At 38.8% G+C, this 23,773-nt stretch overlaps 2 protein-coding genes and 1 long non-coding RNA gene across 3 annotated transcripts in view; 1 reads left to right on the forward strand and 2 right to left on the reverse strand.

Moving 5' to 3' along the window:
* Positions 1–213: 213 nt before the first annotated feature.
* On the forward strand, positions 214–1,904 carry LOC134858143 (uncharacterized). Its single transcript, XM_063874049.1, has 3 exons — positions 214–604; positions 821–1,414; positions 1,539–1,904. The coding sequence occupies exons 1-3, from the start codon at positions 257–259 to the stop codon at positions 1,902–1,904; spliced, it is 1,308 nt and encodes a 435-aa protein (XP_063730119.1). The 5' UTR covers positions 214–256.
* An 18-nt stretch (positions 1,905–1,922) lies between these two features.
* On the reverse strand, positions 1,923–3,688 carry LOC134883854 (uncharacterized). The gene is made up of 3 exons (XR_010168338.1): positions 3,427–3,688; positions 3,021–3,195; positions 1,923–2,766 (listed from the first exon to the last, which is right to left on the reverse strand). It is a non-coding gene; the product is annotated as an uncharacterized LOC134883854 (long non-coding RNA).
* A 17,135-nt stretch (positions 3,689–20,823) lies between these two features.
* The window catches only part of vstm2a (V-set and transmembrane domain containing 2A), a 67,852-nt gene continuing 64,902 nt past the window's right edge, over positions 20,824–23,773 (reverse strand). Inside the window, exon 5 of the mRNA XM_063912305.1 lies at positions 20,824–21,768. Coding sequence (XP_063768375.1) covers positions 21,692–21,768 — 77 coding nt within the window. The 3' untranslated portion in view covers positions 20,824–21,691. The remainder of the gene's footprint in view (positions 21,769–23,773) is intronic.

The following is a 23,773-nucleotide window of genomic DNA, read 5'->3' on the forward strand; positions in this document are numbered from 1 at the left end:
ATGGTTCTATTAATATTTATGCCATATTACGGCGTAGAAATGTAGCCGGAATCGGTAAACTCTCTTCTTTCTGATGCATTCTCCCGCGAGATCCTACGTGATTCACAGCCGGAGCTAGGGGGCCAATAATGGAGCTTGACGCATACATCTTTGTGAATGATGTGTGTGTCAAGCTCTCTTATTCGCCCTTTCAGTGCATATAGAGCTCCTGCGGTCACGTGACTTTTGGTTGGGAGCCACCATTTTGGCAGTCAACATGACCACCGGTGCCAGTGTTTTCTTACCGAGCGAGTATACTTCTCATTTTAATTCAAGTGAAATTCGGCTTTATAGTACAAAATTAGAGAGATTAAATATAAGCGACCCATATAATTCACCCGGTGTGCTTTTCAAGAGCATAACCTCCTGCTCTGAAGACGATGTACCCGACTTGCGCTACGCAGACATCCACAGCTATCTTGTAAGCTTTCCATCAGTGTACTCAGGAGACTCCCTCAGAGCGTACAAAAGCTTGGAGGCTTACAAATGGTGTCAGTCCGGCTTCGTAAACAACATTCAACTGTGGAGTCTTACATCCAAAAACTTCGGCATCATCACTGCAAGGGTAAGTATTAAATTATTCCAGTTTGATAGGCAGTGTCACGTTAGCATTGTTTGTTTATTAGCTTGGCTAGCTATGGAAGTGTCACGTTAGCATGTTTTTTAGCTTGGATAGCTACTGCAGTGCATCTGTAACTTGCTAGTTTGTATTTTTGATCGTACTCAACCAAAGTGGCTGGCGTTTTTTACCTTTATTTATCTGTTTTGGAATTTCATATAGGTTAATCACTCCCAAAGGCTTAATGAAAGTCAACTAAAGCCATGGGTGGTGGTGAGGAACGACGGTGTTGTGCTGGGAGCCCACTGCAACTGCACAGCGGGACTCGGGGAGAGCTGCTCTCATGTGTCAGCTGTTCTCTTCAGTCTGTGGGGAAAAAACAACGCAAGGCACGAGGAGATCAGCTGCACATCCAAAAAATGCAAGTGGGCCTCTCCCAGTGAGGATGCTGCGAAGAATGTGGAGTACCTGCAGGGCAAGGACATCATATTCAACCATACTCAACAAAATAAAAAGGGGAATTCCACCAAGGGTACCTCTGCGCCCCCATCTTTCCCACCCCTGACTGCTGCTGAGCAAACACAGTTCTACCAAAATCTCTCACAGTGCCGGACTCAAGATGGGAAGTCCTGCAGACCTGCAGTCCTGTCAGTTGTTCGCGGGTACGCCACATCCTATGTACCCAAGGCTGTCAAGCTAGATTTACCTGAACCCCTTACCAGTCTGTATGACAAGAAGGCAAGAGACCTGAACCTGGCTGAATTACAAGAGCGTGCAGAAGGAATATTTGAGGACTTGACTGTCACTGAAGAACAGGTACATAACATATTCTGTTTACTAATGACTGAAATCTAAGATCTACCATGTTATGTGCACGTGTACTGTGTGTGCGCTATCTTGCAATGTAAATGAGAAACTGTTTGGATTGCCATGTTTTCAGAGTGATATTGTAGAGGAGGAGACCCAAGCACAGTCCAAGTCCAGAATTTGGTTTGATCAAAGGAGTGGTAGGGTGACAGGATCTACCTTCAGAGCAGCAACAAGAACAGACCTCAGAAAGCCAGCCGTGTCTCTCATAAGACAGATATGTGACCCAAAGTCCCATGTTTTCAGCAGTGAGGCTACCAGGTATTCATGGGCAGAGAATTCCAGCCAATGTCAACATGCAGTTGAACATCCTAACATACTCCAAATAGCATCCCAAAAGTTTCTGCCTTGTTGTAAGGTGTCAGCTGATGTTCATCATCCCAAAAGTAATGGGCATATGCATTTGATTACTTATTGTATGAAACATTGTGACATGTGACACTAACCTTTCAACAGACTCTTTCACCAGAAACCCCCTGTCTGCCAAAACAACATCCCCTGGGAGAATATTAGGTAAAAAAGTACTGTGTTCTGTAATGAACTTATCACTGGTGCGACCTCCCCATCCAGTAGAAATGAAACAAATTGAACCTTGAGGGCAAATGGCAATTAAATATTTCATGGTGTGATGTGATTTGTATCTTGAGTAACACTGCGCACTGGGTCGCAATCTACTTGGTTTCTCTAGAAATATTTCAAAGCAATCAATGATACAAACAGTCTTCTCGTAGTCACCATTTCTAAATACATATGGAAGAGATGTTCTTAAAGATTCTCTTTCAGGCCACACCACTAGGCTTGGCACCAGTCTACAATACATCAAATTAACACAGTTTTTGAAGTGCCTGGAGACAGTAGTTGGGTCGATGCCAAAATAAAAACCCAAAAAGTCAAATGTTAAGTTCATTCGAAGCTTCATCAAAGTCAACATGTATTGTTGAAAACATGTTATTGATGATTTAACTTTGAGAAATGGAGCCAGATATTGAAAAATGGTCATGAGACATGCATAGGTTGCCAGCCCAGTGAGGACATTCACCTTTTTATCATTGTTATTTAAACTAATCTCTGTCAGGGTCTTCCTATTAATCTTTTCCCTTAACAACACATTTTCAGCCCTTAGAGCTTGGCATTCTTGCTCAAGACTCTGGATGCGGGTACAGCAGGTTTCAGAGGTGCATGGTGGTGTTACTGGTTCAGGCTGGACAGGATCATCGGCTGAGTCTTCCAACGGATCTGTGATGGGGGGCTCCTTCAAAGGCTCTGTGATATGGTCTTCTGGGGCTGCATCAGTTGATGTCCTGATGAAAACACAGAAGCAGCAAAATAAGCTTTCATGCATACAATACTGATGGCAGTTTGACATGTTTACATGTTTACAGTTTGACATGTTTAATGGAAATCATATGATATTAGCCTTCATTAAATGACTGGTGTGACGTTATTGTTTATAACCATATCACGGCAGTTAACTATTTGAAATAAAATAATCTGAATAACACACCGATCACAAGTAGACCCAACATGTAATCAGACAGGAGTTTGATCTACCCACCTTTGACGGATGGCTTCTGCAGATATCTTTGCCTGCTCTACTTTGTGCAGTTTAGCCTTCTGCCTTCTGTTAAAAACCTCCAGTCTCGTTTTATGTCTCCTCTTCTCTGGAGATGGAAGGTAATCGAAAATTGAGGGGATAAAATCCGGACTCAACGGATTATCACTCTTTCTCCCTACAAAATAAGAAGGAATATTTCAACACGGGTTTGTTTACCACTAGCTTGCTACAAGCTAACTTGCTAACTGGCTAGGCTGCGCCAGAGCCACACTTGTTGAGTTAAAAAGGGACATCACAGTGTCCGTTAGCTATAATAACTGGGTGCTACTTCTTAAATTAAACTAATTAAATTTAATTAAACTGACCAGAAACTTTTTGTAGCATTGTACTGTATTCCTTCACCCACCTGATATGAAGTGATCACTGCATAAGCGAAAGCCAACGGCCGGGGGGGTCCCATCTTTCAGTCTTTTTCTGAAGGCTCCTGGCTCTTTTAATCGCTCCAATCCACTTCTCCCTCCTCTCCGCGTCTTTAGGAATGCGATAATACGATACACCTTTCTTTTTCCCACGCCTATTTGTGCAACCTGGTGCACAGCAGTTATCCACCATCCTTGACAGTCTGCCAGTGCCTGTCAATTTACTGCCGCGATGACTGCCAAAATGGCTGCCCCTGTCGTATCTCGTCACGTGACCAGCATATATGACATCATCTGCAGGAGCTCTATGAAAGCTCATAGCGCCCGTCATTAGGACACGCCTATGAGCTATTATGTTTTTAATAACACAGGGTTTCCCACACACAGACTTTACTTGGGCGGGCTGCCCAGGTATATTAACGGCCGCCCAAGTGTATTTCACGACCCATTTAGGTTTGTTTTGGTTTTTTTATCCGTCCGCGAGCACGACACTATCCGCGCTCGATTAACTAGTGGACAATGATTTCCTTGCTCTACGCCTCACCTGTTCGCTCTGCTATCGTGTGTTATCGTGGGTTTTCACATGAGGCTACAGTACACCATAAAAACCAAGGCCTGATTCATTCAGTGGTTTATCCTCATTCACCACTCCAGTAGTGTTTGTGGAGCTGTACAAAATTGCGCCACCCTAAATCAATGCTGTTGTTCTAAGGATTAGATTCTCAAAAGTGCTGCATGTTCATGCTGATATTTTGCTAAGTAAGTATGTTTTAGTTTGTTCTTGTTTTGAGGGATCTTTGTTATCCACCGCTTTGGAAATTCAGAAATGCCAAAGTTTCCAAAACATAAAAGGACAGCAAACACATTGTCATCCTGTTCTTATAACTAGCTCTTCCAAAAAAGATGCTTTGTTGGCTCTGTGGCTTGTTAAAAAATGGGAAAAGGTACCTTATATCATCATTCATAGGAAAAACCTCGTAGCAGTCCTTTGATGTTCTTCAGTCAGACCAGAGACTTTGACAGCACTTTTGTTATGTTGGCAGACAGAAGTTAGCCCAAAAATATACCTTGAGTCTTGAAACCCCTCATAAGTATGTAAAAATGGGCTGCCACATGACTCAGTGTATAACGCAGTTGGCTCATGTACTGGGCCACTCCAGTAGAACCAGGTTCAAATCCAGTTCGAATCTTCCCCTATCAAAACAGGCACTCTCTAATAATGGCTAAAGTAATATTTTTTTTATATACACAGCTCCGGAAAAAATTAAGAGACCCCTACAAATGTTTCTTAAATTTGTATCTCTACATGTATGGCAGCCATTCCAGTGTCTGTTGAATTCCAACACAGAGAAAATTGTCAGTAGTTTATAGAATACAATAAAATAAAATAAAAAAATAATTTAACATACCTATAAATAATAAAACAAGAGTAAATGATAATGCTGAAGTGGTCTCAATGTTTTCCGGGGCTGTATGTCATGTATATGTATATTTTAAAACTGAACAAAATAGAACACTAGAATTATAAAACATTTAAATATTTTATAATTATTATAAAATTATATTATTTCCAGGTCTCTGTATTCTTCTTGCACTATCTACTGTGGCTCTCGTTGCCAAGAAGCTGCTCTCGGCTGTTCAGTCTGTGCGCGTAAAAGCAAGTAGGACTGACTGCCGCTTGAACCAAAGACAAGATCAGCAGCCCCACATGCTCTTTCAGACCATCACTGAGCTGCCCGACTTCTGCTGCTGCTGCTGTGAGGACACATGAGGGGTGATCTTTTCAACTTAAGTGTCCGAACCGACCTGAATAAACAATTCCAGTGATGGGCAGTGATAAGGTTTCAAACATGGTGGGGACATTTTTACCAGATTCTATATTCACAGAAAATGACATTTCCACACTCCGTATTGCTGTATTTACCTACAGATGACATTGGTTCCCCTGCAGTGACCCACAGTAATAACATTTCTACTTTTTTATTGCACTCGGCCTGTGTTTGGACGGGAGCTGCTTATATTTAGTTTTTGTTCCTTCCATTTTATATCAGCTCAATTATTAATAATGTTATGCCCCAAAAGCAGTCTATTATTTTATGTGTTCTATTTATTTGTTATATCAATAAAATACTTTTGTTTCCTAATTTCATTTTCTGAAGCACAAGATGATTTCTAGGATTGATTGGAAGATTTTTAGGGTAATGTGTTGGTCAAAAATGATCTTTATAGGTACTACACGTAGATGCTTCTTTTGTTTTTTTCTATGCCTAACTATTATCATGTTCAATTTTAGTTTGGTAGTTTTTCTTTTTTCCCCATAATATTATGTATTTTTGTTGCTCTTGGATTGATGTAATATTAATGAATGATTTATAAACCATTAATAGTAGTGATAACCAAAATTGTTGATATCATGATTCATTTTTCTAATTAATACATTTGCTTTTGTGTAAAACACTGTTATTCATATTTAGATTTTGGACCAATTCATTTTATAACGCTGAGCTAACATCTCAGAAGCACTGAAATCCATAGCGTCACTATCTCAAAGAATGAATGAGGGGGAAATTAGTTTTATGGTGTTTATGGGTGAACTGTGCCTTGATGATAATAACAGCACATTAACTGATTAAACAACACATCAAATTGTGATACACAAAGCACCAAGCTCTGTACACTCCATCTTTCCTACGCGCTGCCTTTCTTCGGTACGATTTTCTAGTGCAATCTTAAAGCAAATTTTGTAATCACAGTCCTTCAGATACAAAATGCAGAATATAGTTTCTTACTGTGGATAATATATGTTTCACAGAGCCTTTTTGTGTCACCCCACTGACTGGCTGTCATCTAACATCAATATATATGTCAGACTTTTACAAACAAAGCGAGCCTGACACACAAGCGCACTAAGCCCCTATGGCCATAGAACATTTGAAAATGTATAACAATAAATCTAGGAGCGCCAGTATGAAGTGGCCTAATAGAGAGGTTCAAATTAATAATAGTATTTATTGCAAATTGTGCTTAGGGCCTCTAGTTACACATCTTTTCATATGAATGCTTATATTATAGATGACTAAACATGACAGTATCATGTAGTTCAAGTGTTTACAGTACGTATGTGTAACATAGTTATTTTTAAATGTAAATCCAGCCCCTCTAAATATGAAAAAAAATTAACCGCTCGACTGGAACTACCCAACATATTTTACTGAGAAGCATTAAAAATACACCAAAGAATTTAATCCATCACCATCTATTCATTCTTCTGGAGGATGACATTTTCCCAGGTAACAGGTCGGAGGGGAGCATTAGAGAGGCTAACACCGACTGTAATGAGTCTGTCCCAGACATGGCTCTGAGGATGCCCTCGAGTTACCAATATTTTGTATTAATTAAAATGTTAATTAGACTATCCCTGTAGCAAGACCCAGTTGAAGTGCTCTTTTTTTCAGGTCATTTCATCTAACCTCCCTTGGACACAGCAAATGTCATGAAACAGCAGGGAAGCAGCTTTGAAGCCTTCTCATATCTTAAATTTGACACGCATGTTAAACAGAAAGAGCCAAGCTTCTGCTCTTCCATATGATCTTATGGACGAAATCATTTAACTGATGTTACACCCCATATGTAGTGATCTTAATGCTATTACAAGCAATGTCATTGATGGCCCAAAATATTCAAAAATAATGTTGTTGGTTTTTTTTTTTCGATGACGGGACAACCTATTGGGAAAAATGTAGGGATTTAGGCTCCTGAAATCAACGGCAGTATTCCTGGTTCACTTCAAGCTGCCCATCCCCATCTCTCATGCCTTTCTTTTTCTGTCATCTCATCTAAGAAAGGCATCAAATCCATTAAATGAAAAAAAAAAAAAAAAAAAAGGAATCCATAGCAGCACTATGGACTAATCTTTAAAGAAATTCCCCAAAGGTGAGGTAATAATTGCCAGACAATGATCTTATGATCCCCAAATTTTATTTATATAAAAATTGGAAAACTAGAAAAATGTTATCAGTGAACAACTTTGTGAAATGTTAAGGTGTCTGGATTTTTCCGTATAATGTAAATAGAAAAACCAAATCAAGTGCAAATATATTTGCTATTACTTGTATATAAATGCAGTAAAAAGGAAAAGCTGCTCTCAGGTGACATTTCGTACAAGTTAATCCATTTGAAGCATAGCCCAGCCTAACCTGTTTCCTGATCATGAAATGAAAGGGTGACATTTTCAGTCCAGTTTGAAATATTTCGGAAAGTTGAAACATGTTTTACTTACTGTAATCATTCATACAGGCGCCCTTTAAAATCTCCACATTATGTTTTTTTTCATTATATGTTATGCATGACAACATCCATAATCCATTTTCCATTCAAAAATATATTGTTAAATTGATCTAGAATGCATTGCCGAGGTGCCCTTGAGCAAGACATCAAACCCCCAACAGCTCAAAATTGAAACACTGTCCAAGCAAACAAAAATAATTCTACATTAAGAAGGCTGGAACTGAATTATATGCACATAATTTGACTGGGTCAGACTTGTTGAGTGTTATACAATATAAGCTTCAATTTTTGTTTAGCATTGAACAAGAACTTGAATGTGAATAATTAAATATTTAAAAGGTCAAGTTTGTACAAGTAAATTAATTAATTTGAGATAAAAACAAACATGATAAGTCTCATGATCACATGTGGGATACTGAATGGAGGTACAATTCAAAATATGAGCAAAAAACTTTGGAATATTTCTCAATTATGTTCCCATTGTGTAAACCTGCTGTTTTGCTAAATGACCAGCATGTTTACTATCCCTGGCAATATCAACATGCTAAATCAACACAGTAAATCCTAGTTAGACACGCACACACAACTACACAGATATGAATAGAAATATACATTACTTTACTCAATGTTAAAAACTTTTTTCATTGAGACAATTCCTTGAGAGCCATGTGCAAATTGCTAATATGTGTCAGCGATGATGTAATTTGCAATATTTCAAAGCTCGACTCAATTTTAGAGCTAATTGTGACAGGCATCAGGCTAAATGGCTTCATAATTCACACTTGGGATCCGTCTCTGCAAAGGCAATGACACGTATTACTGTCCTTTCTTAGCTTAGCACATTCAGCCTTTCCTCCATCCTGCCTCATGACATCTATTTCAATACCAGTCAATGGGATTTACGGAATGGCAATAGAAGGTTCTCCCAATGTTGGCTCTTCTAGCTTTGAAATGAAGTCAATGATTAAGTAAAGATGGGGAGCAAAAGGCTGTGTTCGAGGTGATGGACAGCGAAAGAGTGAAAGGGAGTTCTTCAAGTAGCCATTACTACGTGGCCATCAGAATATTGTGGCCCCAATTATTTCTTTGCCGCTTCTGTTTAGGCAGCAACTGAGCAAAGCAGGAGAATAGCAAACCATTTCCACACTGTAATCAAAAATTACAAACAAATAAGAGATATGAAATAGCTCTCAAATGCATTACTATTTCCATCTGTCAAGGCTGCATCTCATTTGTGTTCATTTTTTAGTAATGACACAGCCCTCATTTCCACTTGAAAATCCACTTTGTTGTCATTTCAAATCTACTCTATCCACAGTGGAACCAACATCTTGTAAATGCTTAAAACGGCAGGGTTCTCATTTGGGAGGTCTCCCATGCTTCAAATGGAGCAGGCTGTGCAGTTTTTTTCCAACCATTTCTTAAGGCAAAAGTGGTAAGGCGGGCTAAACCTGCCGTCATTTCTGACATTCTCTTTTTTTTATCCTATTGCATTTCCGACCCTATACTCTGGGTCTGATTTATTACTTTGCAGCTACCCGGTGGGAACTTGTTACTGTGTGAATTTGATCAGGAAGTTTCAGCAAGAAAGCGTTGCTCATTGTTAAAGTTGAATAAAAAAAGGTGATTTAAAAATAGGAAGCCGGAATGTGCGTTTTAGCTCCTGATTCACCAAGGCATCACACAGTAGCTTTCTTTTTTCAATCTGTACTTTGCAATTCACCTAGAATCTTGGTTGCCTAAACTCAAATTCTAAATTTGCAATTTTTTTTTGGTTTGCTACAGAAAAATAAATATCTTCTATCTACTATCTATCCTTTTCTATTGTTGCACCTACATTTATTCAAACACTGTGTTTAATTAAAACTAATAGCCTGCATAGAGACACAACAGCAACAACGCAATCATTCAAATGTTTTTAGTCAATGATTAGCTGTCTTCTTTAAGTGATTCAACTGAAACAATCTTTACACACTGCAGTTTTAAAAACACCCAACAATAAAACCACATGTTTTACTCTTGTAATGTTAGTTAATTATTATCCGTTTATCATGCGTCTTGGCACACACTGTCAAGTGCAGAATTAGAGATAGCCCTGGGCTCAAGACTTTTTTTTGTTTTGACTGTTTATGATGATAGAAGCTCACATTTATGAAAGCCTAATTAGCTTCCTGAGTATATTTTCAATATTATCGGTTCTAATTTGAAACAATTCATCCAAGTGCTAAGGGCTGTTACAGATGATATGTAGTGTATTCAGGCCGACTTTAAAAAAATGTCCCTAATTATCAGGGCATAAAACATTGGATTTGACATAATTTGCTTATATGAGCCAAGATTATCCAAATAAAATTACATTTAACTTGCAATTCCTTAGATCCCATATTTTAATTTTGAATGTGTTTATATTTCAAGAGCAATTCCATTATCAACTATTAATTTCCTCTATATGGATGTATGGAAATATGATGAGGGATACCTTATCTGCATTAAAATATCATAAATTAACATGAGCATGGGAAATATACTTACAACTAGTTTTTATATTGTTTAAAAAGTGTGTTAATGTGTAAATCCTCATCAAGCACAAATAACGAAGAACATCCACGGACTAGTACTTGCATTTGTTTGCCTTACCATTGCAACGTTGCAGAATCTAGCCAAGACATTTTTTAAGTTCTGCTATTGCAACATATTGTACATTTTACAAAATAAACGGAGTACAACTTAAATATTGATAACTCACAAAGATGTATGAATATAAGTTCAACATTTATTTGGGCTCACTAGGAAACCTAGCAGGGAGAAGGTAAGGGACATATCCGTCAATGATTTGTTTTCAGTACCTGGTATGCCCCTAAACCAACTTTGAATTGGTTTGACAGCAGGGTGTCACTCTCACATCCTCCTGTGTATGCAGTTCACTCCATACACTATGGCAACCTGTGAAGATTTGAAGGAAAACCGAGGGTTTTGCTGGAGGGTCTTCCATATTGGATGGCACTTGATTTAGAACTGCAGCATGGTATCACTTTTGAGTGCTGGATACAAAGACATTTAATAGACCCCATCAAACACACATCTTTAAACATCTATGATGTATACTGATAGGAACTAATTTGTTTGTTTACATGTAAGGAAAGTGCTCCGGAGAACAGAACATGCCTGTCCCCAGTTATATAGTTTAATGAGGCAGACTTGCCATTCTGTCAACACATATTCAACACTCAATTCTCTTGGGCTCTTTTTTAATCACCACCCCAACTCACTTAAAGCAGTGCAGCACATTTCCATAACTGCCTTCCTTCTCCTTTATCCGTCTCTCATGTTGGGTTAAACTCAGAGCTTTGTATTCACACACCTTAAGGTGACATGGCCATTGTTGTTGTGCTATTCAGTCATTGACAGTCATCCCAAGCTCACAACAGTATATTTCAGGCTGTTAGACCAATGGTTTTCTTTTAAATCCTTTGGGGTTCATAAATCCTACAGCATTGAGAGATGCTAAGCATTGATGGGTCCACACACAAACACATTTCCATTCCTCTGGGCGTTTTGTGGAACAAAACAATCAAGCAGGGTTAGAAAGTCACACGGTACATTACAGTGACTGATTCCTGAAAGCCCAATAAAGACTCTTACATCAATGCCAGTTACAATTGATTACTTTTAATGAGTGTAAATAAATAATGCACGACTTTCTCGCTCGCGTTCTCGCTCGCGCATACGCACACCCACACCCACACACGCACGCACGCACGCCCGCCCGCCCGCACACACACACATACACACACACACACACACACACACACAACCACACACACACACACACACACACACACACACACACACACACACACACACACACACACACACACACACACACACACACACACACACACACACACACACAGAAAAAGTTAAATGCCCTTCAATTGATTTGCCTTTGTTAGAATGTCTTTGAGAAGGATTGCTTGTTAGCGCTTTGCCAGCCACCAGATCCCAATCGCAAACATAAGACATTGTCAGAGGACCCTTCATCCTGTTGAGACAGGGGCACCGGTCAGCATTTGTGAAAGCATGTGGGAGGATTTGTATTAATTTCTGCGAAATACAAATTACCCAGAATAGTAAGACTTTTAAAGGCCCTGCTAAGAGCATATCTTATCTATATATAGATTTTGGTGTACTTATTTATTCAGGGTAATGTTTGCAGAGTATGTTTTTCTTGCTTCTGTGTCTTCTGGAAAATGTAATCATTAAGAAACGACACATTCTGACCTGGCAGGTAAAATAAAAACGTTTCCACTTACAACCACCAGGTCCCGACAAACGACAATGAGAAAAGAAGACGAAAGAACCCTTAATTTGCCCCGAGAGGCAAAATTTATATTTTGCATTTGACCCATCCTAGTGTTACGTAGGAGCTTTGGGCTTCTGTCTGTGACCACACAAAGGACAACAAAAAGCCTTACTCAACGTTGACTTAAAACTGATGGTATGCATGGTCCCCTAAAGATGATTTTGGACGTCATCCTCTGGCCTTTCATTCAGATTCATCATCATTATCTTAAAAGGTTGGGGCATAATAAGCATTACCACCGGCAGACCACTAAAGTAACGATGAGATTAGTCATGTATGTTTCGCATCACCTGTTTTGACCCTGTTTTGACCCCTGTTTTGAAATGAAGAATGTATACTTTTCATTTTGGTGTACAACAAGAAAAGTTTCTTCCTGTTACTACTCTATGGATGCCTTCATGCCAATACTGTTTGCGCCTCCCACAGCCTAACCTCCTTATGTGCTTAGTGTTTGTGTTGTTCATTTATGATTATGTGTTTGTATTAGTTTTCAGAGCAATCATCATTGGGATTTTCCTAAACAAGTATAGGCTATCGTAATCAAATGCACAGTTACTGTAAGGGTGAAGCCTTGGTGGATTAGTCCACCTTCATCCACAATGGTCCACAAAGCATATGACTTCTGTTGAACTGAGAACATCCTTATAGGTACGGCCTCCCTACCTCCCTAAAATTAACTGAATCCTCCTTTCATTATCAACAAGCTTGACCCCCCCTTTTTCCTCTCTGTGTTTAAATATTCAACCCAAACCCTATTCTTGGTCTTTTATTCTGCAGACAGTCTGCTCTCTGTAGCCTATGACTGAATGAACTTTCTTGCAAGAAATAAAATACCTAAAAGACAGCTGAATGGTTTGATTCTTTATCCATGTTTGATAAAGAAATTGCCACCACACAATGCTCTCTTTTAACCAAAATTAATCCCTATCCTTAACCAAGTATAGTTAGTGATTAAACATAGAACATGAGGTGTGTTTAAAATTTCCAGAAAGAAAGAAAGGGAGTTGGTATTTTTTCATTTTCTTAATTAAAAAACTAGGGCTGCATTGGTTTGTCAGCCAAACATCATTGTTAGCCGAGTTAGTTGTCAGTATATGAAGCTTGTATTAGACGTTATTTCGTTTTAAGATGCGCTAAAGGTATTTGTATCGCTTGCATACGTAAGGGCTAATGCGCAGAGAGGCCGTCATTATGGGGAAAAGAACACGAGACAGGCTGATCAGGGAGCCCGACACGAAAGGAGGGATCTTGATCAGCTTATTACATCGCCAGATACTAAACAAACTAACGACTCGACTCGCAATATTAATTGAAATAATTGTATTGACTCAAAAATGATCTTATTTCTTCCGCTAAGAAAAAAAAAACTCTGTTTCACTAGTGTTCACTTCCTGTCTGTCTTCTTCTGCTGACTTATCTGACGTCCAGCGCTCCGTATTTTAACATATTTTGCTTTCTCTTTCCTGATCCTCCTTAACAACAGTCAATAAGTCCTTGACAGCGGTCTGTACTACTGTATTACCAACATGTCACATGCTCGGATTTGACCAATCAGAATCGAGTATTCAACTAAACCGTGTAATAAAAAGTGATATATCAGTGTCCGAACTACGGGGGGACTCGGGGGATCCGAGACCCCCTGAAACTGACACGAGATCCCCCGAAAACATGATTTGGGAAATGTTGGGGGGTCTCTAAAATAGTGTTTTCGAGATCCGCGCTCTGAGTCAAGCCCCCCCGAGAGAAAAATGGGACCCCCCGAAAATCTCGGCATAGTTCGAACACTGGATATAATACACCAAAACTAATCAATAACAAACCAGAAAAACTGATCAAAACATCAACAACATGTTAATTTAAATATTTCAGTCCACAATTGAACAATAACTGCATCTGCTTCAAAAATCTGGTATTTCTTGTGTGAAAGTCAATGTTTTTTCTTGAGGTCGGAAGATGTCTCTCAAATACAAGACCCACAAGTATGCATGTTACTAAGTCTAAAGGTCATGACAAGCCCTTAAAGCATAGTTCACTAACAGGCGGTCCAGTTCCGGGTCCGGACGCCGACCTATACGGACCCGGAACTATAATCAATACATTAATAAGGGATTTTCATTTTGACGGGGCAATTCCATTTTAACCGGCGCCAACAGGGGGCGAAAGAGATGAGTGAGCAATACAGGGAGATAAACACATGAAGAATAGACAAGTTAGCGGGAGACCGAGGGCGTTCCTCAAAGTCAAGGAAGCATCCTTCTAGAACACTTCCTTGCTAGTCGCGGTCTATGGAGAATGCGGCTAGAGTGCTACTTAGTGTTCAGAGCGTTCGGACTTTGGAACGACTAGCTAGTGTGGACGCGCTACCGCTACCGCTCGTGCTTTTAATACTGCCTATCCGCTTTTAAACTTCTTCTTACCATACACTGGTAAATTACTATTATGCAGGAGGAAAAAGACAAAGACGTGTCAATTTGGATAAACGTATATATTTATTATAATTATAATTATCTATTGCCTTTCAACAAGGCGCTCAAGGAGAGAGACAAAACGGTCCGAACGCTCCCTGGACTCCCTCTCCCTGCGCTCATCTGCTAGGATGTCCTCTTTCAGAAGTTGGAGGAAGGGATCCTCCCTCTGTCTTCTCCCCTGTGCTCCTCCTGCTCCTTCTCCTGCCCCTGCCCCTGTTCCTGCTCCTGCTCCGCTTTCCTCATCCTCCTCCACTATCACCCTGACCGGAGGCAGGGCACTTGCATTCCTGACAATAAAAAACAACTAGTCTACTAGCAATCTAACATTTCCCTGTTATACCTACAGCGGCACAGCAAGAAGGCACTTAATGTAAAACAATATTCACCTCAAATTTAAAAATATATGTTTCAATGATTGCTGTCATCCTGCTCCTCACCTTATATTTAATCTTCAGGTTGTCCCATTTCTTTTTTGCCTGCACTCGAGTAACCTGGTCTTCCAAGCTCATATGCTCAATCAAAGTGCTATCAACATGTAAATTATATAGCCTAAGTAACAATTACATATGTACATTACAAACATTGCAAATTATTGGTGCATTTGTCTAACAACATTTAATCCTGCAAGAGCTTCTCACCGATAGCCATTAATGGCATTTTTGGCATTTACATTATATGAATAACGTAATACGGCACCAAATATTTGTGAAAACTTTCAACTAACTTCACTTACATTTGAATGTGTATACTGCCTGGATTATGCCATTTCAAATACACCGCGCAGCGTGAACGTAGAGGAGTGTTGGTATTCTTGCTTACTGAGGATCCATCGATGCATCCTTGAAATTTCTCAGAATTGTCAAAAACAGAGGGCGCAAGTTTTTGAGTGTTCTCGACATTGGAACGGTGCTTGGCGGCGCTCTATGACGTAGCGTCCTTAAAATGACGGCAGTTGAGCATGCTTCCTTGACTTTGGGAAACGCCCTCTGGGCAAGAAAGAGAAGACGGAGAGAAAAGTGAGGGGAGAGATGAGTTAGCGGGAGACAGAGAGAGAAGGCGGTGAGTGAAGCACCAATGAACACCTTCACATGTGTATGAGAATGGCCCTGACACCATTTCAGCCGCGATTTAAAATCCTGGCCGGACAGGCTAGAGCTCAGTTCTCTCACTGAACAAAAGAAAGTCAGTGAGGGAGTGGAATATAAGAGGGAAAGAAAGACAAACCTTAAAACTGTTCAATTGTTATGATGTGCTCGGACTGATATGTTATATAATTTGCTGAAACTGTTAAGTCAAGATGTGAAACGGGAAACTCAAGCTGCTGCTGCACTTTATTTAATTTTTCTAAAATTAAGCACTTTTAAGATGCACACATTTTCAAAAGCTATTTTATTAGTTTTCTCTATGTTATTTTAAATGCAGCCCGAGTGCAACATTAAACATATCTACAGTATTATACTGTATATCTGTATAGTTCAAGTGACAATAAATATTGTTGTTTTTGAATTGCACTTTGTTTGATGAGACAGTCAGTTGTTGATTACATTCAGACGTTGATACAGCTCCTAGGTCACAACTAACGTATATCACACTCATTCATAACACCAGTTAAACATTTTCATGTTCCAAATCTTTGCTTGAGGAAATTTTCTCTAACTGGACCTCGTTGAATTTGAGTTGAATACCCCTGCCTTAGAGGGTATTTGGGAAGCTTCAGACTTTTTGACAGATTTTCTATTTTGTTTGCTGAAATATCAACTTCTCTAACCTTTAGGCCACTGCACCCCCATAGTGTTGTTATGGTTGGGTTGTCCCCATTCTATCTGATGTACAATGTCATTCTCGAGGTCTAAGGAAGCACTGGAGACCACACTGCCTATTCCACGCAGTGCTGCCGGTGGGGTGCTTTGTATTAAGGCTGAAATCACAGCAACTCTCTTGCTCAGCATGGTTTCTCTCTATAAAATGTGTGCATGTATATTTCATGAGCATTTGCAAGCTTCTCTTATATCACAGTATTGTTTTCTTCCTCAGTGGCAAAAACAAACATATGCTTGCCATCAGTGATTCATTGACATTGCCAAAAGAGCATATATGGATATGTAAGATTTAAACAAACCAAGTCTTACGATAATCTCCTCCTTCTTTCTTTCTTTGTGCTGCAATGGGACAGTGATTTGATTAGAGTGCCAGAGGCAGGCAGATGGTTTCCCTCTTTTTGCCTTCACATAAAAAACTGTGTCATTGCCTGCTGAATTAACAAAGACTGGCAGAGGTTTAATTTTGCATTGTTCCTCTTCTATCTCTCTTGCATTTGCTACTTTCCCTGCTTTGCAATCTGAATTCACTGATTAAGTGAACCTGATTAGCTAAGGCGCTGCCAAATTCCCTGCTAAATTCCGAAGAGGATCTTTTCTCTCCCCCTGTCCTTATTTTCTATTCCTCTATCTTGTCTTTCAAACAGATGAATGGATGATGAGATTTGACAGCCCAATTTTTACCAACAGAGGAAGTTTCCTGCTTCCAAGGTTCGCACTGATGGAGGCTGACTTCCAAAACCAAGAGAACCGCAGTAAGACAAATTTAAAGTATAACCTGCAGATTGCCACACACCACGTGCACTCCTCAACATCACAGGAATCATTTGTCTTGAACGGTTTGTGTTGAAATTGTGAAATGATCTAAGTCAAAATGTTGTTCTTAAAGATATACAATAATATTTTTGACACTTTTCATTGACCATTTTATAACACAGTAACTATTTATTCTGCAAACTATGTTGATATTCCAAAAGCATTGCACACCAATTATCCGTACATCATTTCATGATGACATCTAAAGTGTATAAGGTATTGTGTTATGTAATGGATCAAATGCTATGGAATCCCATTTAGGTCAATTTCATTATAACTCAGCACCTGTATACAGCACAAACTGCAGTCAAATGTTAAATAGCTAACTCTAGTGCATTGGTAACTGCACATAAAGTCATTATGATGATGATATCTACAGTTCATGAGTTATGACAAGTTGCGTGGTGCCTTGAATTCTCTGAAGTAACCTTTGCACCTGTCTGTACAACAGACTCTGTTTTGGTTTACATGTATCCAGTGTACATAATGTCATAAAGATGACCTAAACCTGAGCCATTATAAGTTTTATATTACATTCAGGTCTATGGAGGCTCATTTGATCCTATTGTATTGGCACTATACAACTTAATTACATTTTTTCAAATGCTCACTCTTGTACACAGACATTTAACAAATAGGATGACCGCAATGCAGCAAAGCCTAATGACCCATGTCATCCGATGTCAGTTTTCATGTGATTATTAAGACATCAGAAATACAGGCCAATCAGCAGGTTTACACACAGCATTCACACACATTTTCTTCAGTAAATGCTCTTTCGAGTTTTACATTTTTAGTGGGAATATTCTGCTTATTTTCTCTTTCCTCTGTCTGTTTTCCCATTGCATAGGTCTTCGGCATTGGGGTGTGTTTTTATCTCCCTTAAGGAGGGGCAGCTTGGGCGCTTTGTTGTTGCCAGTGTCTGACCGAGCACAAGCTGACATGAGATGTCATGTTCAGGGACATCTAGAAGCCCTTCTTATCTGGAACGTAGGTTCCCTGAAGTACATTATTTTCCATGGACGACAGCTCTAGTTAGATTCAGGGTCATATCTGTTTAGTCTTACTGATGAGGAATGTTGATTATACACTTGAACTAGTTAAAACCTCAGACAGCAGAAGAGATCTTTGGAATTGGTCGGGCAACCGCTCTGTCTACTCGTGGCTGCAGCAAATGTCTTGTCAATTCTCCGGCCGTTAACTCCATAATAAACCTTTAGTGTTTGCCATGAAGTTCCAGCTCTCACCGTGTCTCTCTGAGTTTCGTCTCCATTGCTTCAGAAGTTTCCATCACAAATATCTCTCATCCATTTCTGTATCTCTGTTTCTTTGATTTGGTTGCTGCACAAATGAAAGGCGGATTGATTTTGAGTACCATTTAGCAGTACTATCCAATGAAAAGTGAGTAGGCTTTACTAATGCGTAACTCCACTTTTGTTGTAGTCAGCACTCTTTTCAGTTCACTCACAATAAAGCTCAGTGTGTGACCAACGAGACAGATGGAATCCCTCAGTGTTTGAATTTCATCTGTGAAAATGGTTTATTTAAATATTATTCTGATATTGTAATTATAATACAAACTGTTGCAATGTTCCAGTACAGAAGCCTCACACAATACCAAAGAAAAGAGAACTATAATTCATTAGAATTTTTGACAGCTCAACAAACAGACAGGACCGCATTGAAATGAAATACATCAGAAGAAACAAATACATCTAGAGTGAATGAGTAGTGTGGCATATAAAACAGAAAAGGAGAAAGGCTGTGTTTCTGAAATAACATCCCAGATGAAGGAACTGCCGTCATTGTGAACTCACTATTTGTTAACAGAGACCTTTTTGCTTGTATGCAATTCAGCCTCCATTACATCCCAAACTCACGACTCATTTTTCATCAGTTCAATCACAATATCAAATCAATTATCGCTCCAATCTCTCCTTCTTTATTACTTGATATGTTGCAGGGTCCCATAATCAATGAGTCCCCTAGATTGGGATGAATGCTTTAAAAGGAGATGTTTCTAATATATATAGATTTTTTTTTTGTTGTATACATTTTTATCCAAGTTCATTTTGAAGAGATGAAAACCCACTTTGGACTTATTAAAACTTGAATAATGAGTACATGACACCATTTTTACAAGTACAGAACATCACTGGCCTCTGCCTTTTTAAATGGGTTAAAACATGTCAACATGCTGATTATTTCATTTACAAGTTGTACAGATCTGTTACTTTTTACATGAGGGTTGGACAAACTGTCCACTCAAACTTTGCCAACTCTCCAAAGTGCTTTTCAAATTCCATTTCCAATAGAATCAACATTAAAATCCCATTCTACTTTAAAATAATATGTTGTTTTTTTTCTTCAGACTAAACATTCTGAATCATATTACATAACATGTTCTCATTTCAAAACACAGCAATCGATATCCAGTCCCAGCAGAATGGGATATATATGACAGTGATGGTAGATTAACTGTCCAACTATACCCTGAAGCTATTTGGAACTTGAGGGATTAGACAGCGTTGCCCTCAATCACTAGCACATCTTGTACCCTTGGCTGGAAGCTGCCGATGTCTCTGGTCTGCTCCCATGACAAGCACTGCCAGCCTTTGAACCATGGTGCTGAATCAACAAGTTTCCCTCCACAGTTCTTTAGGAATGGAGTACAACTATACAGGGGGGTTGGTTGCTTTGTCTGCAAAGCGGAACAAAAGCTTAAAGGGAGGTGAATATGTTGCTTTTTGAAAACACACAGCACAGTAAACATTGTCAATTACATTTTTATGTCATGTATGAATGTTAGATTATACTATACAACACATGAGAAACTACATAATCATGCTTCATGTTACCTTAAGCTCAATTTTGGGCATCAATTAAGCAAAAAAAAAAGCATGTTCTTCTGGGTCTTACCAAATGATACTCATGGTGGATAACATTCACTTACAGTATGATTTTTGAGACATAAGTAACCTACTCTATTATTCATAAATATTTCAGTTTAAATTGGAAACACCTGCATTTCTGATGGATGGCGCACAATTTTCCTTTCTGCTCAAAAGTTAACAACAACAAAAGAATCCCATTGATTTTAGAGGTTATACCGTTGTATCTGTTGTTCCAATATAAAACCAAAAAACATCTTTGTCGATGTTTGTGTCAGATTGTCAAGGCGTTTTGCTTATAAATGCTTCGCGTGAATAAAAATCTTTATGACATATCATCTGAAAATAAAGATAAAAATATATTACTGTAAGATACAAGATAGATAGTTTCGACAAAACTAAAGTATTCCTCCCAAAATTGGGCGTACAATGTTAATGATGAGCCAGTTTACTTGTGTTGCACTGCACCTCACGTCATCCAGCTGCTCAAACATCTACTTGCAAATGTGTGTGTGTTTGTGTGCTGGCATTAAAATAATAGAAACTTGAAATACTTATGAGGAAAATTGGCTTAATAGCTATTTATCCCTTCTTTTTTTTTGACATACCAGGGAGGTGCTAAGCAACTGAAGCATGCCTTTAAAAATGTCAATTAAAAATAGTCATCCGTATAGGGAATTTCAATGACGCATAAATTATGACACCCATTCTATTCCTACTAAGGATGCAATACAAATTAAAATAACAAGGGACATATTTTTATTTTACACCAAAGCTAGCACAAAAGAAAACAACTAAATTTGACATACGGAACTCCAAGTGATGACTAGTGTAGCTCAATTTAGTTTTGTTTCCCTCTTGCCGTCAGACCAAAACGCATGCACAGCGGTATATGTATCACTAACAAGATGTAACATGATGCATAAGAACATTTAGATGGCCAATACAGCTGAAAAAGAATTCACCTTTTTAACCTTATGGTCAATGTTAACAACAGTCTAAATTAGCATGTACTTTAGTTTCTTTTGATTATTTGAGAGGGCCATAGTGCCTATTCACAATGAAGTTCCATGGCCAATACGGTGAGTTTCAGCTATGTATACAGCACATACAGTATTTAATAGGATTTTAAAATAAAACAGATATATATATCTAGAATCATATCTATTACACAAATATAGATTCTCCTTTTTTCTTGTTCACTTTTGAGCAATGAACACATTTTTACTGGAACAGCGAAACCATAAGAAAGTCAGTCTTCCATGAGAGTTATCCAACAAGATACAGAGTCCGTTTTCACACCGGAGCGTTGGTGCCGTGGCGACATCTGTACAAAAGGTAATCCAACTGGCTTAAAGGTGACTGGTGTTTACAGTGGCTAATAACAATGTGCTGGGTGCAAGAGCAGTAGTGGCGGGGTAATGAGGGCCAACTTTGCTGTCCGCATGTGTGTGTGTGTGTGTGTGTGTGTGTGTGTGTCTGTGTGAGTGTGTGTGTGTGTGTGTGTGTGTGTGTGTGTGTATGTGTTTTGTTTGTGTTTGTATCTGTATATGTGAGTATGGGGGAAGGGAGGGGCGAGATCAGGGCGCAAACCATTTCAGTTCTTCAAATTATAACAAGGCATCCCTCACCAGACCACATGCCAGAACGAGGACAGCCAGCCCACAGTTGGATGATATTCTTGTACCTGGGAACAGAAAAGAAACACACATAACAAAAATACATGTTACATTTTATATATGTAGCTCTAAAGGACATGGACAAAATGGGTACCACTTTACAATAAGACTACCCTTATAAAGGATTCATACAGGGTTTATAATTAGGTTATTAATTAGGTTATAAACACTTTATTGATCATTAAGAACCATTTACAAATCAGTTCTAACATAGTTTTCATACATATACACAGGCTCACTATTTGGCAAGATGACTAAGCCTTATATTGGCTACCTAGCTTATTTGTCTTTTTCACAAGCCAACATCCTTTGTATTTGTTGTTCACTGAGTTGATTCTCCCCACTGGTCACAGTTGCCCTGTTTATCTCTTGTCTTATAAAAGCTTATTAATGATTTATAAAGTGTTCACAACCTAATTAATAAATGAATTACAAATGATTCGTAAACCGTTTATAAGGGTAGTCTTATTGTAAAGTGGTACCAAAAACATTTGTGTCAGAGTTTGAAGCTCTTATTCTTAACCTTCACACCGGAATGACATATCCACCTCAAGTTATAAAAGCACATTTTTTCATGCAGTGGAACAGCTTGTGTATTTTGTGTGATCTCTAACATGTGGTTGCCTGTTTGTGTTTCACCCTCCTCTGCATTCCAAATGTTACACCATATGGTTTCATTAAGTTTGCTCCATAAGGTTGCGGTCACCTATTCAGCCTGTGAACACTGTTCAGCTGCAGAGCATGGATTCCAACACATAACATTGCAAAAATACTTCAAGATTCTTTTTTTTTGTGACTCCTGAATTTGTGGCAAAATGCCAAACATTATAAGATTGTTGATTAACTCCCTTTATTGACTTTATTTATTTTTAGAACGTCACACGACAGAAAATTGGACATTTGAGTTCTTATTTGTAACAAAAGTGTTGCACACATGAGCTTGATTCTCAATGAGATTATAGTCATGCGTTTATTTACATATGCATCTCTTTATATACATACATAATGCAGTCGCTGACTTAATTTAAATACTGGAATAAACAAAAACCTGTCAATATCCAATACTGTCTTGTGATGAGTGGACTTAAACTTGATATTGTTGTATAAATTCTACTTTATTTTACCAAACAACCACAGAAAACTACAAATGTAACCCTCCTCAAAGTAAACAGCCTTTGAAGTGTTATGAAAATGATTTACATGGACAGCTTCTGTTGCCTCGGCCCTAACAAACTGCTATCACCACTGCAGGCAGCTCTGACTGTTTACTGAGCATCTGACATGACTAACAACTGCAAACTAGAACACAGCATCCTCAGCCTACTCTTTGATTTGCCTCTGTCTCAGGGACATCAAACCAGAATGATGAGAGCAAAGTTACAAATACAGTTCCATGCAGCATAATTCTGTTGACAAAAGTTAGTCTACTCTGCTTCAGCAGATACAGACAAAGAAAGGATTTACGCAGCTTGAAAAGATGGAAATGTGAGAAACAACAGAAGTGCGGAGTTGTAATCCTGTGAAACAAGCCAAAGTTGGGAGAGAGAAAATGAAATATTCACTAAATCATGTTGACATTGACTAGATTCCTGTAGCAGACTTGGGCGATAGTTGTAACAGAAAATTGTCCTAAGGGATATTGTGAACCTTGCGGCCCAGCCCTGGATTGACTGGGCTGCTGGGGATTGGGGAATGGAAAATAAATTGTAGTGGGGAGGGGAGAGAGATGGAAGGCTTTGACCCTTTACTCCTCCCCACCACATCTCATTTGGCTTGAGGTGATATAGAGCACAGGAGTGCCACAGAGGAGCAGCAATCACTCTGGGCCAAAACATCTTTCACACAGAGAATAATTAATCAGCCTTCAGCTACGAGTCAGAGCAAGACACAGTGAGACAGTATATAAAACCTTTTAATTCATATATTTCCCCATTTTCAGTTTGTATTAAACCAATGTAATTGACACTGACTTTCAGCCACATCATAGATTCTATGCATTACATTAATGCACAC

Source organism: Eleginops maclovinus, chromosome 21 (genome assembly GCF_036324505.1).
Source record: "Eleginops maclovinus isolate JMC-PN-2008 ecotype Puerto Natales chromosome 21, JC_Emac_rtc_rv5, whole genome shotgun sequence".
Classification (NCBI taxonomy): domain Eukaryota; kingdom Metazoa; phylum Chordata; class Actinopteri; order Perciformes; family Eleginopidae; genus Eleginops; species Eleginops maclovinus.